Raw genomic sequence first — 16,015 nt, forward strand, 5'->3', positions numbered from 1 at the left:
CGCCCAGCGTACGAAGAGGGGTACGCCCAGCGTACTCCATCTGTTGAGTTCTTCGTTTTAGGCCTTTAAAATATGGGCTTTGCTTCGAATTCTGGATCATTGGGCCTTCGTGGGCCATCAAGAGTAAGGGATAAGAGCCAAGTATGTATGTTGGGCCTATAGTAAGGCCCAATTAAGAGAATGGGCCCAATGTAGCAAATTGGGCCATTAATAGGCCATTGGTGGGCTTAAGAACTTATCGGGTGATTAAGCCTTTCATATTTTGGTTTTGGGCCTTTGTCATGGACCAGATTGAGTTAAGGGTAAATTGGTCAATTTACCCTTAGAGGGATGTTGTGCTTGAGCTAATGGTTATTTGCTTTTCTGGATAGTTCGGGATTATCGGTGAGACGGTGGTTCGGGAATCTGCTTTTTCGGTTCATATCGGCGTATTGAGGTGAGTTATCCTCACTATATCAACCGGGTCTACGGCACCAAGGCCGGCCCTTTATCGGATTGTGATCCGGGTATCGTTGTTATGTTATTGCTTTGCTATGATGCATCCTGGTAGTTAGGATGGTATATGTTAGAGACCTGGTTAAGGTCGGAATCCTGGTATATAGGATGATGCTATGCTAGTGACCGGTTAGGTCGGTATCCTGGTTAGGATGATGTTATGCTATGTGATCTGTTAGATCGGTTTGATTGGATGTGATTTGTTATATGATTGAATGTTTATGTGCACATGGTTGTTGGACTGGGGTTGGGTTGAGGCGGGACCTGCTTTGTGCTGTAGGCCAACACACCCAGGGCAGACCGGTTTTCCCGAAGGCCCAGCGAGCGGTCCGGATAGGCTGTAGGCCCCAAGAGGGCGGACCAGACGTGCCGAGGCTCGGAGAGTGGACCAGGCCGACTGAAGGCCCAGTGCGGGCGGACCAGTCATACTGTAGACTTAGAGAGTGGACCAGGTGGATTGAAGGCTCGGTGCGGGCGGACCAATCACACTTTAGACTCGATGTATGTGGTTAGACTCGGAGGGTGGACCAGGTGGACTGAAGGCCGGTGCGGCGGACCAGTGACACAGTAGACTCGAAGTGCATGGCTGTTCTGTGTTTTGTTATGATATGGCATGTTATGTGTGTATGGTATATGTGGTTGGTATTTTGGGGATATCTCACTAAGCTTTCGGGCTTACAGTTGTGGTTTAATGTTTTTCAGGTTCTTCAGGAGACCGTGGCAAGGCAAAGGCGTGATCGTACCGCTCCTCATGATTATGTTTATGATGTGGTTCTGGGAAGACTCTGATAATAATTGTATTGAAAACCTTTTTGTAATAACTTAATGAAACTGGGTTGTTTATGAAAAGTTTAAATTGGCTGGAATTTTATGGTCGTTACAGGTCCATACCTTTATAGACTGGATTACCCCCTGGGCCCACAGTGTGAGTCTGGATTGCCTTTCGGGCCCACAGCTCTCATCTGGATTGCCACCGAGCCCACAATACGAGTTTCCCTCAGCTCGTATCTGGAATGCTCCCGGGTTTGTTGGTTACCACATAGAGCAGTATCACCTCAACCCATCCCACAAAATATGTCGACATATAACACAACAAATGCACATACAGATAATCACATAATACTACGGTTGTCCAACAGATCTACCTAACTGGCATAACAACTAGCATGCAATTCTAACTCATACTCAACATACTACCAACTGCTAGGATATCATATCCAATGGTTCGACCTTGGTGCTTTAGACCCCTTAGTATAGTGAGGTAACTCACATCGCAAGTAGCGCCGAAATGTTGTAAATCTCTGACTATTGTCCCACCGAGAATCCTGAACTATCCCATAATCAATACTAAGTTAATACCCAAAATACCCTTCTTAGCTAAGTGTCCACAACACACATTAAGTCCATTTTCTTTATTGGGCCAAGGCCAATTACCAAGCCTTTGACTTGAAAGTTCATATATAAAGTCCATAATTGGCCCAGTTTACTAAATTGGGCCCAACCTCCTAATTGGGGATAATCCCATGATCCACTATCACTACCTGGCCCAAAACCCTTTATATACAAAGTCAGCAAAGGCCTAAATCCATTAGTCCATAAACAGCCCAAAACCCGAAACCCATTTGTCAATGGCCCAACAGAGGACGTATACGGGGCGCACTCCTCTGGTACGCGCGGTGTACTCATCCAAACATTGACCACCATCGAGGTGGTTGACGTAGTATGCTGGGCGTACTCGATTTATGTTGGGCATACTGGACAGTTTGCCAAAACCTTGTTAAGTTCTTAATGACTTAAGCACTTAAGCACTTAAGCCCAAACTTCAGATCCAGAGATCTAACATGCCTAGGATCCATACAATCATGACCTTTATCACTTTGGACGTCCATAAAGTCCTTAATGCTTGGTCTTAATCCATTAAGGCCTTATTTTTCCATGTATGGGGCACATTCAGCTAATAGGACTTCATTTTTATCATTCAAGGTCCCTTCAAGAGTCTGGAAGGACAACACTTTTCATCCAAATCACAACATGCACCACCTCATGGCTTTTGGGACAAGAAATGCTTCTAAAAAAGTAAAATGATGAGATATATGCATATATGCATCAAGTTTGGAACTTTATACCTTTTGGAGCTTCTTGAGCATAAGGTAACTTCAGATCCACAAGCTTGATCTTCTTCTCCAACACTTTGATGCAATGCCTTCCTCTTAAAACACTCAAGAACACACCAAATAAGCTTAAACACATAAAGGATAGGCTAGGGTTTGGGGAGAACGAATGTAATATGTGGAGGCTTAGGTAAGAGAGGTTCTGGTGCTCATAATGTTGCTTGTATAGGCCCCAAACCCTAAACATTAGGGTTTCATCTTGACGTTAGTACGCCCAGCGTACACAAGTGTACGCCCAACGTACTAAGGCAGACCTTAGTACGCTTAGCGTACAATTATGTACGCGCCGCGTACTCCCTCTTGGTCCAAATTTGCAAGTTTTTCCCTTAAAATTATATTGGCTCTTCATTCTCAATCCCAAAGACTAATATTGACAAAGTAATGATAGAAGAGGGTTTGGAAATACGTGGGAAATCTCGGGATGTTACAATTAGAGAAGGTTCCACTGCCAAATCGGCCTTTGATTAGAGAAGACGATCCTATGCCAATCAAGTATTTGATTGTACAAGCATCTATTGCCAAATCGACCTAACTGGATCTACACCATAATGTAACCACCAATAAATCTAAATGAAAACTCCGACAATAAAGCGCCTACAACTACAATCAGGTAATATAAAAAACATTAAGAAATCACGAATACCATATCGTGTTCAGCCTCTGATCTCTAAACGCTGTATCGGGTAAGTTTTTATCGCCTGGTCATTTTGCATGTGATCTTAAGTATAAAGTAACTTTAGCTATATGATTTTTTAAATTTTGGGGATCAACTTTTTTACTTTTGAATTTGACTGGTTCAGTATTGGTTCTAGTTTGGGCACTTTTATTATTTTAGTAGTGAATTATGGTGAAACTGTAAAATTGATGTAGAAACCAAGCAGAACAATATAGTCGTAAGTTTTGCAAACTTATTGAAAATTAAATGATAACCTTTTATAATGAAGTTACCTAATGATGATTTGTAAGGTGTACACAACAGCTTCTATCAAGCACTCCACACAGTTTACAGCTTTTTTTTTTGCCATTGATGTTTATGTGATAGGATTGGGTTATGACATACCACAACGAGAGATTAATAGTTCTATAGCCTTTTCAACTGGATAATGGTAGATATTTCTTTGATGGTGGATTTGATTTTAGTAATCTTACTTTAAAATTCATTGCGTAGATTATACTAGGTAGGGGTAGTGCATATTGTTGGAGTTGGAAGAGCTAATAGAAGGGAAGAACATATGAGCTATCAATTTAAAAGTGCATATAAAACCTAGAATGGTTCAGGTGATATCCATGTAATTTGCATAACATACAAATGCATATGCAATAGGCGTATGAGAAAATTATATGGCTTTAGCATCATAATAATCATTCATTATGTTATTTTTTTCTATATCTTCTTGTTGGTGTTGAGAAAAAAAAGGAAGATATTTTGGTACATTCCTTCATCTTTCGGAATTCAGAATTTCAATTCCAATTCCATAGCTTACATATATATCTAAATCTGACTTTCATGTCACTGTAAATTCAACGTCTTTATTAGTTTGATTTTTGCCCTCTATTTTCGATTTAATTTACATATGAGTTACATGTGATTCATATGTAATTAATCAAATATGAGTTACATATGATTCATATGTAATTTACATATGAATCACATGTAAATCACAAGTGATTCATATATGAATTACATGTGATGCACATTTATTCAAATGTAATTCACATGTAAATCACATATGAAAATCACATGTGATTCATGTGTAATTCACATGTAAATCACAAGTGAATCACATATAAATTACATGTAATTCACATGTACTTCACATGTAAACCACAAGTGAATCACATATAAATTACATGTGATTCACATGTAATTCACATATGAATCACATGTAACTCACAAGTAAATCACATATGACTTACATGTGATTCAGATATAAATCACATGTGAATCACATATGAATTACGTCTATATACGCACATGTATTTTTGTGAGTGTTCTTGTATTGATCATTTTTTTTTTAATTTTATTTTAGATTTGGAAGAATTTGTGGAAAATATTGAAGATGTGAAAAGTGATAAATTAAAGAAAATTTGGAAATCTTGATACGAAGACATGAAAACGTTTTGAATTTTTGTAGTATTTTTTGTTTTTTTTATATCGAATAAAAATACTTGTACTATTGTGTTTATAGATTATTAAATAAAAATGGATTTTTTTAATATGATTACTTATGAATATTATAGTATAAAAAAATTGTAGTCTTTTTAAAAAATAAATTTTTTCAATTTTTTTAAAAAAGTTAAAGTTTTCCAAAAAAAATATTAAGAAATTTGTTTGTTTTAAGAAAATCGGAAATTTTTATTTAAAAAAAAATACGAAAACTTGATTTAATATGTTAATTTTAAGACATTTTTAATAATGTTTTGAATAACACAAAAAATTGAACATTATATGAAATTGTTAAGATGACGATTAAGCCCCTAATGAATTTACTTTGATCTAACGCTCCACCTTTAGTTTACGGGTTTTTGAGAAACTACGAGTTCTGAATAGATCTTCCCATATATATATATATATATATATATATATATATATATATATATATATATATATATATATATATATATATATATATATATATATATAAGGAAGGTTTATTTGGAAAACAAAAAAACCCTAAAAATCATAAAAATACATAAAAAAAAATCTTAGAGAACACAAAACTTTTTTTTAATTTTTCTATAGAAAAATCGCAGCTTTTTTAATAAAATTGCTGAAATAAAATAAAAAATCAACTTCTTTTTATAAAAAAAAAAATTGGTTTTTTTTTTTTTTTTTTTTTCAGCAATTTTATACTAAAGTTGCGATTTATTCATAAAAAAATTCAAAAAAAAAGAAGTATTTTTTAATGCATTTGTTTGATTATATATATAGATACCAACTTGTAACAATCCAAAAATACGACCCAAAATTTTTTGTTTTAATATTACTAAAAATCAAATCAACCAATGTTATATATAACAAGAACCATAGAATGAGTACTCAAAAGTCATAGTAACCGTGTCAAAACAAAACTGTATCAATCATAACAAAATGTCTGAATAAAACTCCCAGGATAAAACTGAAGCTGTGGTGGGTGCGATGCCATCAACCCGAGCTCTTCCCTTTGCCAGCGGAAGTACCTGAAACCAAAACTGAAACTGTAAGCACGAAGCTTAGTGAGCTCCCCCAAACTACCAAATACCATACAATAACACATAAACAACTATTGGGCCTTGCCCACTGCATCGGACCGAAGTCCGGAACTAACCAGGCCTTGCCCTCTACATCGGACCGAAGTCCGGAACTGACTGGGACCGTGTCCCCTGCATCGGACCGAAGTCCGGAACTAACTACATCGGACCGAAATTCGAAACTGACCGGGACCGTGTCCCCTGCATCGGACCGAAGTCTGAAAACTGACTGAGCATAACATAGCATAAACATATCAACGAGCATAAGCACATATACTGCATACTACATCGGACCGAAGTCCGGAACACATAACACAAAGACATGCTTGAATCACAAAGACATCAAGCACACTGAACTACTGCATCAGACCAAAGTCTGGAACTACTGCTAGCTAGACGGGTCGGCATTGTGACCGCTGCTCCGGAACTCCCCGACTACAAATCCCGTAACACTAAATCAATTACTGATAACTAATCTCAGGGTAAAATGACTATTTACCATTGGGCAAGTCAAGATCAACTTCCTGGTCAAGTCAACTTCCTGTTGATCGGACTCGCCGAGTCCCTATGATCCATTCTAGTCCTCTACCCGTTTCTACTCTTCGAGTATATATATATATATATATATATATATATATATATATATATATATATATATATATATATATATATATATCCATTTTAATGACCTCTTTCAAAGAATTTCCAAAAACATGATCATAAAGATTATATTAAAAAAATAAGCATTATATAAACTTTTGTAATAGATGAAAAATAGATATTTTGGTGATTATTCCTGATAATCCCCCTACATATACAATCTTATGTACTCTATAGGTGTATGACAATGTCTAGAACTAGAAGAATATATACAACAACACAACTGATATTTCCAACTTTATATATATTTCGGTGAAAGGAATAAGATAATATAGTTGGGTTTTAAATATTTGCCGTTAGAATTTAACGGCGTTTAACCTACACACTGTTGTTTAGGTCATTGAGAGACACCTAAATAGCCAACTGGAATTATCACCTTTGCAATCATTGTCCTATTGCCCTCTCTCCTCCACAAATATATCTCTCACTCTCCCCCACCCTCGCCTGTCTCTTACGCCACTTTCCTCGCCCACTTCTCCGCCGCACACGGTGCCCAATCCACTCTCTCCGGCAGCTACTTACCCTCAAACTCATGTCCAGAATGTCATTTCACAGGTAAATTATACGAACACATATCACATGTACAACCAATCATCTCCATCCATACTCAAATACATATATCCATCCATGTATTTATACAATAAACAGAAACACATGGCTTTAAGAACTTCGTGATCAGTGATTGATCAGATCTATCTTTAACCCAGTCACTGAACTCGTCATGTGGGTTTTCCAGATTTAAAGCTTTTCGTCGGGTTTTGTTTGATTTTGTGTATACGTTTGTGTTTTACTGTCATTCTTTTATTATTTGTATTTAATACACTGTCTGGGTTCTTTAATCATGTTACGCTTCTCTTAGGTTAAGTTCAACTGAATATATTTGAATTAAATTCTATGGGTATGTCCATGCAGGAATCATTAAAATATTATTAATCAGTTAAATTTGTTGAAAATTAGTCTGGAGTTGATGGAGCTGAACAATCTGAGGGTCGAATCACATGTAGCGCAGAAAAACCGGCGACGTAAATTGAGATTTCAGCAAAACTCCGGTGACCTGAATAACCAACATCCACTTCATGACCACCCTCAGTTCGAACCCAAAGATATACACCGACCCTTTTCATACAACACCAACGTCTTCCCTTCCGAGATGTTCAATTCCGTTGCTAGGAATCCACATCTGCTGTTACCTTCCGGCCATGGTTTTGTATCCCATGAACAAGATTCTAGTCCAGGTTCAAGTTCGGCTTTGGGTTTGGGTTCTTCGGAGAGGACGTTGATAAGTTCCAGTGGTGGTGGTGGTGGTTTTGTTAATTTGGCGAATCCACAGAATTGTAACGACTGGAAAACTGTTGTTTCTTCGCAACAAGCTGCAGCCAGTGATCATTGGAATTTAATTAGCTATTCGAATGCTGCTGCTTCGACGAGTATTGATCAAAGGAACTTGAATTCAGGCTGCTATGGCTACCAACAAGATGTGCACAGTGTTCCGGCGTTCGGTTCTTCCCCGTTTTACCATAACACCCTTCAACAAGATCAAGTCACTCTTGCTCAACTTCCTCATAGCAAGGACGATTCCGTGATGAATCATTCAATTCCATGTTGGATGAACAATTCCGATCATGAATCGGGTCTTTTAGCAAACCGAGTTCATGAAACAACAATGGCTGCAAATGAGGGTAACTGCAACACTCAAGCCTTATCTTTATCACTTTCATCAGTCCCACACCTTAAAGATGATCAACCCAATCTACAATCGGGTCAAAAACCTTTAAAGTCGGATCTATTACCACCCAACTCCGATCCTAAATCTTTCATGGGCGTTTCATCTATCGGTCACCGGAATACCGGTCCACTGGGTCCGTTCACCGGGTACGCTACAGTTCTAAAGAATTCCAAGTATTTGAAGCCTGCACAAGAACTGTTGAACGGGAATTGTGATGTAGGGGGTCAGGATCTTGTTCAAGCAAGTCATGATGTTTACTCCCACAAAATTCTTGAAGAAGAAATGAGTCGCGCTTTCAGTTCTTCGGACGCTTCAGAAGATCCTATTAGTAACCGAAACAACAACTCCGGTTGTGAATCTCTCCGTCCAGAATTTCATCGGAAGAAGGCCAGGTTGCTGTATATGCAGGAAGAGGTACCCTTTGAACTTAAGTTATTGATAAACTCGTTTTCCTTTTCAATGTACAATTAACACTACCTTTTCTATAACTGATGCTTGATTTTGTTGATCTTTTCAGCATTGAGATATTTTTAGAATTAATCTTGAAATGATATATGGTTTGTTTATTTGAAAACGAAAAACTCATGGTTTTGGAAATCGGAAATCCAGTCGCTTGCAAAGTAGGGACAGATTAATTAAAGAAACTAATTTAAGTACTGTAGTTGACCCACTTTTTTGTCACTAATAAATTTTCAAACCTTCGCCATCGCCATGATTGTTCTTCACTTCACATCAAACTTTTCACGACAGGCTAGCTAGCTAGTAGACTCCACTTAGTGTCTTTTTCCAATGAGGAAGTAACAGTGACCCAGAGATACACATACTGTTATGTTTTTTCTCTTATGATTTTATTCATCGTGTACGTACTGAATGGAATACTGATGGAGTTCTATTCCTGGTTTGGTTCCACAAGGTATGCAGAAGGTACAAGCAGTATCTGCAGCAAATGCAGATGGTGATTTCAGCTTTTGAAACAGTAGCAGGGCTGAGTACCTCAACACCTTACGTTTGTTTAGCTCTCAAGGCGGTTTCCCGGCATTTTCACTGTGTAAAGAACGTGATTTCCGATCAGCTGTCACAAATGAAGAAGATGATGGGAGAGACCATGTCCATGAGTGGTAATAAAGCAGCTTGTGATCCTGATTATGTGACATCTACTTCTCGCCTGAAATCCATTGACCAGAGACTTGAAAAATCCGGTGGTGGTTCTGCCGCATTCTTTGCATCACAACAGCCGGTGTGGAGGCCTCAGAGAGGTCTCCCTGAACGTGCTATCTCAGTTCTTAAAACCTGGCTTTTCGATCATTTCCTTCACCCGTACGTAATTGTCTTTTTCCCAAAAACATTTTAATTATTATTATTATTTTTTACAATATTTTTTTTTAAAAGTATGATATGGTTATAAAATTGACATTTGATCTCATCATGTATATGAAGGTACCCTTCGGATGCAGACAAGCATATGTTGGCTACTCAAACTGGCTTAACCAGAAACCAGGTTAGCTATCTTGACTATACCCAAAACCAAATTTTCTTTTTTTAACCCATTTGTTACACTAAATTGGTGTAAATGAACAGTGTAACACCAAATAGTTGGTCTATTATTCCCTTACACCATATTTAAGAGTTAAACTTTCATGTACATGTGTACATGCAATATGGTCATTCAAGTTTGAGTTTATACATTTCTAATTAATTTAAAATTGTATAGTTATACTTGTAATATTGTGTTATATTTTAAATTAAAATTAATTAATAATATATGTTAAATTTAATCTTAATGGTTTGAATTTATTTAAATATAAAATTCTTTTTAAAGTATTAAGTGTATTTGTAATATTTCTAAAAGTGCATGCGTAATATTTATTTGATTGTGTTTTATAAATGTGATTTTTAAATAAGATGTTTGTTTTAACAATACATGTATCAATGTTAGTTATATACAAATAAATTATTTGATCATATAAGAAGTAATTAGTTATATAGCAAATTAAAAGAGATGTATGACAAATTTGTAAAACGCTAATCTTGAAAATCTATTTAAGTCGGAAAAAATGAATATTCTTTTTGGTGTAAAAATGATGTAATAAGTTGGGGATATATAATCACTATTTGCACCAAATATGACATCATTTTGGTGCAAAATGATGTTAATATTAAACATGACACGCTTTTAGATTGATCTGTGATACATGTTTTTGTTTAAGGTGTTTGCTAAATATGGTTAATTAATATGTTAGGTTTCAAACTGGTTCATAAATGCAAGAGTTCGAATTTGGAAACCAATGGTGGAAGAAATACACACCCTTGAAACCAAAGGCTTGGCTGAACCAAACCAACCAGATGGTCAAGAACCTAACCGGATCGAGATGGGTTCGTTGCCAAACTCACAGCAACAAGAATATTCTAGAAACAATGGGATCTTAACAGTAGTAAATGATCATGATCATGATCATGATCAATCAAATGACCATGAGAAACAAGCTACTGATAGACCCGAATACAACCAGATGCAGGCATTAACCAGTATGGACCGGCTCATGAACATTATCCCTTACCCTCGAGCCACATTTGATGCAAGTGGGTTGGGTCCGGTTTCTCTTACTTTGGGACTTAGACAAAATGCTGAGCATGTTCAGCAGTTGCAGCAACATTTTGGAGGTCAGTTGATTCATGATTTTGTTGGTTAATTAGGTTTTGGTTTTATTAGCATGCAATATGCATGTGGGATGACGAAGGGGTTTTAAGTTAATTAGTCACTGATAAGAAACAAATGGTGTTGTTAGGAGATAGAGAAGGAGATACGGTTTTAATTGATGGTAAAAACCTCATCTTTTTTTTTTTTTCCCAATATGCTTAATTAAACAAGATTGGAAGTTGTTATTGTTTTACAGTAATTACCAAAGAATATGGAAGTTGCTTCCAAAACCCTAATCTTTGATTTCATGAACTTTTGGGTGTATATCCCCATATGTAAGGTTAGATTCGGACAATGCGAATCGGTGTTTTTTCATGGAATATTAACCAAATGCATGCTTCTCAAGCTAAAATAGTGGCCTCAAACTTTTATTATTATTATTATTATTATTATTATTATTATTATTATTATTATGTTTGTGATGCTAAAACCTTGTTAAGATTTTTATGCTTAATTTAAAGAATATTCAAGTGTAAAGTGTGTTATGGCGTTCGAACTCAACAAATAACAAAATCCTATTGGCCATAACACATTTTATCAGATGCATATATAATTATATAAATAATATAATGGAGAATTTTGTATTTCTTTCTTAAATATAAAATATCATGTTTTTTATCTTAATTTCTAAATAAAATATTTATAATTAACAAACTTTTAAAATATAATATTTGTTCAAATTCTTGTGTTTAATATTTTGTTAAGTATTTTAAATTTTTATTTTTATCAATAGACTATTATATCTCTTATAGATCTTAGTTTAAAATATTATCTTTACCGTTCATAAATATTCATATTACTTGTTAAATCTCAAGCGAGAATTAAAATTAGGATTCTATTCTTGCTCCTCGCACCTGACTTGAGAAGTTTGCATCTTTCATTGTATATATTTATTAGTTTCACTAGTTTATAACCATGGAAACAACGGTTATAAAATTAATTAAACTTTTATAATAAAAAATTAAAATTATTAATCAATTATTTTAAATAAATTATTAATTAGGAAATTTTTTAGTTATATAAAATTATAATCATTGATTTAAATAAATATGTAAAATTATATCATTTTATAATTTGTATTAATTTTATATTAATGTTATTAATTTAATTTACTTAGAGAAATTTGAAATTTAAAATGAAAAATCCATAGGTTGATAAGTGGTATGTATTAATTAGGAGACATAATAGGGTGTCACATGGCAAAAGAAAAATATAATATACATTAATTACGGTGTCTAATAGAATGACACATGTCACAAGGAAAATAAAATTATTCTTTCATTAGAATAGGATATACATGCAAAATCTTTAACTCATTTAAGTGTGTAGACGTTTTTCTATTTTGTTGTCTCAACTCTCAACCAGTAAGTTTATTATATACCAGACGTTTTTCTATTTTGTTGTCTCAACTCTCAACCAGTAAGTTTATTATATACCATTTGCTTCCACTAGATAAGATCACAATACAACGATTAGTGGGATGGCTGTGCTAATAATGCAAACGCATCCCGAAAAAAGAAGGTTTTAACACATCCCTAATAAAGAAGGTTTTTTGAACATGTCTCAATATATATATTTTTTTTCTCTTAACCTATGAAATTCCATGATTGATAAATAGAATTTCTTTGTTTTTGATGTGAAGCTTCAATTTAACATAGTTTTCAAACACAATCTTATTATCGTATTGGAACTTGAGTTGTAGTTATGTTAAAACTAATGTTTGTTTTAGTTTTTTTTTTAATGGTAAATACAATATATTCCTAAACTACTCTTAAATGATTAAATACATCTATGTTTTAGACAAGACTTGAACTCTCAACTTTAAAGAGGAAGGACAACACCTGATAGCATTGGACTAAAAGTCTTTTAGTTTATTTTATTAAAAAGAGATAACAACTCCTTTCTCTATATTAAGCTAATTCAATCAAGTTCTTTAATATAAGGCAAAATATGAACGGGATTAGTGTTTTTTTAGAACTCGATTAGTGCTAAAGTGAAACACCAACAACAATGAACTCACATATAAACCGTATATGATTTACTTTTGTACCATATAATGTTAGTATGTTAGAGTTTTGGTCCAATGTGATTAGATGTTAGTAGTAGTAGTTCCTTTTTTTTTAAACGGTGGATGCATTAAAAGAAAAAAACGACAAACTAAAGGCTAGCAAAATTTACAAATTACAAACATTAAAAAAAATTATAAATTACAAACATTAAAAGGAGAATTACACAAATCGACATAAATTAGAAAATTTAGAACGATGTTTGATCCAATTGAAAGAAGCAAGATTGAGATCATCCGCCGTCTTCATGTGAGAGCACATCTTCATGTGAAACACCACAAAGCTATGGGCTTTCTAGATAATCGAAGTTACCGGATTGGCCCGTGCCAAAATCAGCTTCATTTTTGGCTTATTAGAAGTTAAAGCCTTCGACACATGTATGAGATCTTCCCTATTAGTAGGGGCAATCTCGAAAGCATTACTCCAAGTTCCAAACCATTTCCAGATACAAGAAGAGAAAACACAATTGAAAAAGACATGATAACGAGGAATACAAAATAACACCACAGGGAGATAAGGGGTCGTTTGATAGTTGTTGACTGTGTTAGAAGCTGATTGGATTAGAAATTTTTACTGAATTTACATATGAATGAAACTATGCTATTTGAATATTTGATTACGTGTCTGACTGGTTATGCTGAATGATCTAAATGACCATTTTACCCTTTTGTTATGTTTGCAACACAACATAAATCTATTTAGTTATATCAATGACATTTAATACAAAAAGCAATTCTCATAATTACACTTGCGTAAACTTTTCTGAAAGCAATTCTCACAATTACACTTGGGGTAAAAAAAATCAAAGTAAAGTTTTTCAAAGAACATGAAAAGGCAAACATTTTTCTTCGTGGTTTCACTCATGTTCTGAAATATATTAATATATAAGAATTTGTATTGAATGTTGAAAATCACCACTTTTACCCTTCTGAAATATATTAATATATAATCATTTTTTTTTGCTAAACTGCAAATATTCATCAAATCACATAAAAGCATTATCACAAATTTATTGATTTACAAACTGGTTGAATTTCTACATAAACACAAAATAATCGAGTGTTTTTCTTTGTTCCAAAACTATGAGTAACAACCCAATTGACAACTTTATGTACTGTATTCTTTAAGATTCCAAAAGGGTGATGATCTCTTATATGAAGTACCAACATACATACATAATTCTACTTCCATCCTTAAAATAATCACTAGCTAACGCCTCAAACTGCTCTACATCATTCACATTGTCTAGAACACCTGAAACGACAATTTTGTTGATGGCTATAGTTTCATGCATGTAAATTAAAAAAGATTCAAGTTTTTTGCTTAAGATCCCACATGAAAAATTAGTTTAAGGCTATGCCATAAACCATACTCAAAGTAATAACAAATAGAAACATCATTAAGTATATGATAATACATCTCTCACTACTCCAGATTTATGCTTTGTTCTTGACATATAAACCAGAATGTTCAAGTTGTTCCTAGAACATTCGCCTATACAAACAACTAAACTAAACATAATGATGAGTTAAATGTTTTTTAATGTATGACCTTGACTCAAGGGTACTCAATGTGATAAAACATCAACACAAGATTCTCCACGATAACCTAAAGCCATGGGACCAAAATCAATTTTAGAAACCAAAATAGATTTCAAATTCATGGCAGCAAATGATTAGTTTCAGTGCGAATGAAAATTGGGTTAATTGTAGAAAAAATACATACAAATGGCGAGGTGGGAGTTGTTGCTGCTTGATTCATTTCACATACACATATGAATATTTGAGTTCTTATTCAACAAACTTGATTCAATTCACATATAAAATCAGCCAAAAAACATTGTAACACCGAGTTGCATGTAAATATCATTCTTGAATTTTGGAAATTCAAGTCTTAAATAAAGAAGTTTTGTAGAGATCACGGCGTGGCAAAGGATGCACCGCGACATGGTCAATTCCTAATGAAACGTGCATTCAGTTTGGCCCTCACGACGTGGCATGAAGTTGGCCACGACATGACGGCGACCCGGACACAAAACCCTAATTTCCATGCCTTAAGCCCTATATAATGTTTTCTTTGAAAAATATTTAAAGTTTATATCTTCAAGTCTAGCAACAGGAGCAAATGTTTCATCATAGTCTAACCCTTCGAGCTGACAGAAACCTTAAGCCACAAGTCTAGCTTTGTTTCTTATCATAATCCCATCCTCATCTATTTTGTTCCTAAAAACTCAGTGAGTGCCAATGATAGTCTTCCCTTGAGGTTTTGGAACAAGATTCCACACACGATGATCTTCAAATTCATTCAATTCATCCTGCATAGCCTTGATCCAGTCAACTTCTTTCAACGCATCAACAACATTCTTTGGTTCAATCATTAAGACGAAGTTAACAAACATGCATAAGTTGTTGCTGACTCTTATACGGGTGAGAATCCTAGAATTTACATCTCCAATGATTTGAGATTCAGGATGATCTCGAAGAATTCTTGGATTAGAACTTTAATTTTTATTACTTTGAACAGAGTCTTCATGATTTGATGGTTTAACTTATTCATGGATGGCAATCTGATTTTCAAAGATAGGTTGTGAACTGATTAATTGATCAATATTTGGTACAACAGGATCAACGTCACTTGGTAAGAACTCGAGAATAGGCTCTGAAGGAGTGTAAGTAAGTTTATTCAGAATTGGTGAAGGGTGATAAACTTGATCATGAATGAACGAGTCTTCATCAAAGGTGACATGAGCAATTTCCTCAACAGTTTTCCTTGAAAGATTGAATACCCCGAAGGCCTTGTATATGCTAGAGTAACCTATAAATACTCCTTCATCAACCTTAGCTTCAAACTTCGAACGCTGGTCTCTTTGATTCAAGATGTAACAAAGACATCCAAACACATGAAAATAAGAGATGTTCGGTTGCCTTCCTTTTAGTAACTCATAAGTAGTTTTCCCCATGATGCTTAA

The 16,015-nt window shown here is 34.7% G+C and overlaps 1 protein-coding gene across 2 annotated transcripts; it reads left to right on the forward strand.

The window, feature by feature from the left end:
* The first annotated feature begins 6,933 nt into the window (after window positions 1-6,933).
* LOC145087909 (BEL1-like homeodomain protein 2) lies at window positions 6,934-11,333 on the forward strand. 2 transcript variants are annotated; one of them, XM_079026022.1, is made up of 5 exons: window positions 6,934-7,112; window positions 7,470-8,697; window positions 9,197-9,600; window positions 9,721-9,781; window positions 10,524-11,333. In XM_079026022.1, the coding sequence occupies exons 2-5, from the start codon at window positions 7,525-7,527 to the stop codon at window positions 10,971-10,973; spliced, it is 2,088 nt and encodes a 695-aa protein (XP_078882148.1). In that variant the 5' UTR covers window positions 6,934-7,112; window positions 7,470-7,524; the 3' UTR covers window positions 10,974-11,333. The 2 variants fall into 2 exon arrangements, with proteins under 2 accessions (XP_078882148.1, XP_078882147.1); XM_079026021.1 differs by having other exon boundaries at window positions 7,515-8,697.
* The last annotated feature ends 4,682 nt before the right edge of the window (window positions 11,334-16,015 follow it).

The sequence above is a fragment of the Lactuca serriola genome, chromosome 2 (assembly GCF_051521515.1).
Source record: "Lactuca serriola cultivar US96UC23 chromosome 2, Lser_US96UC23_V15, whole genome shotgun sequence".
Classification (NCBI taxonomy): domain Eukaryota; kingdom Viridiplantae; phylum Streptophyta; class Magnoliopsida; order Asterales; family Asteraceae; genus Lactuca; species Lactuca serriola.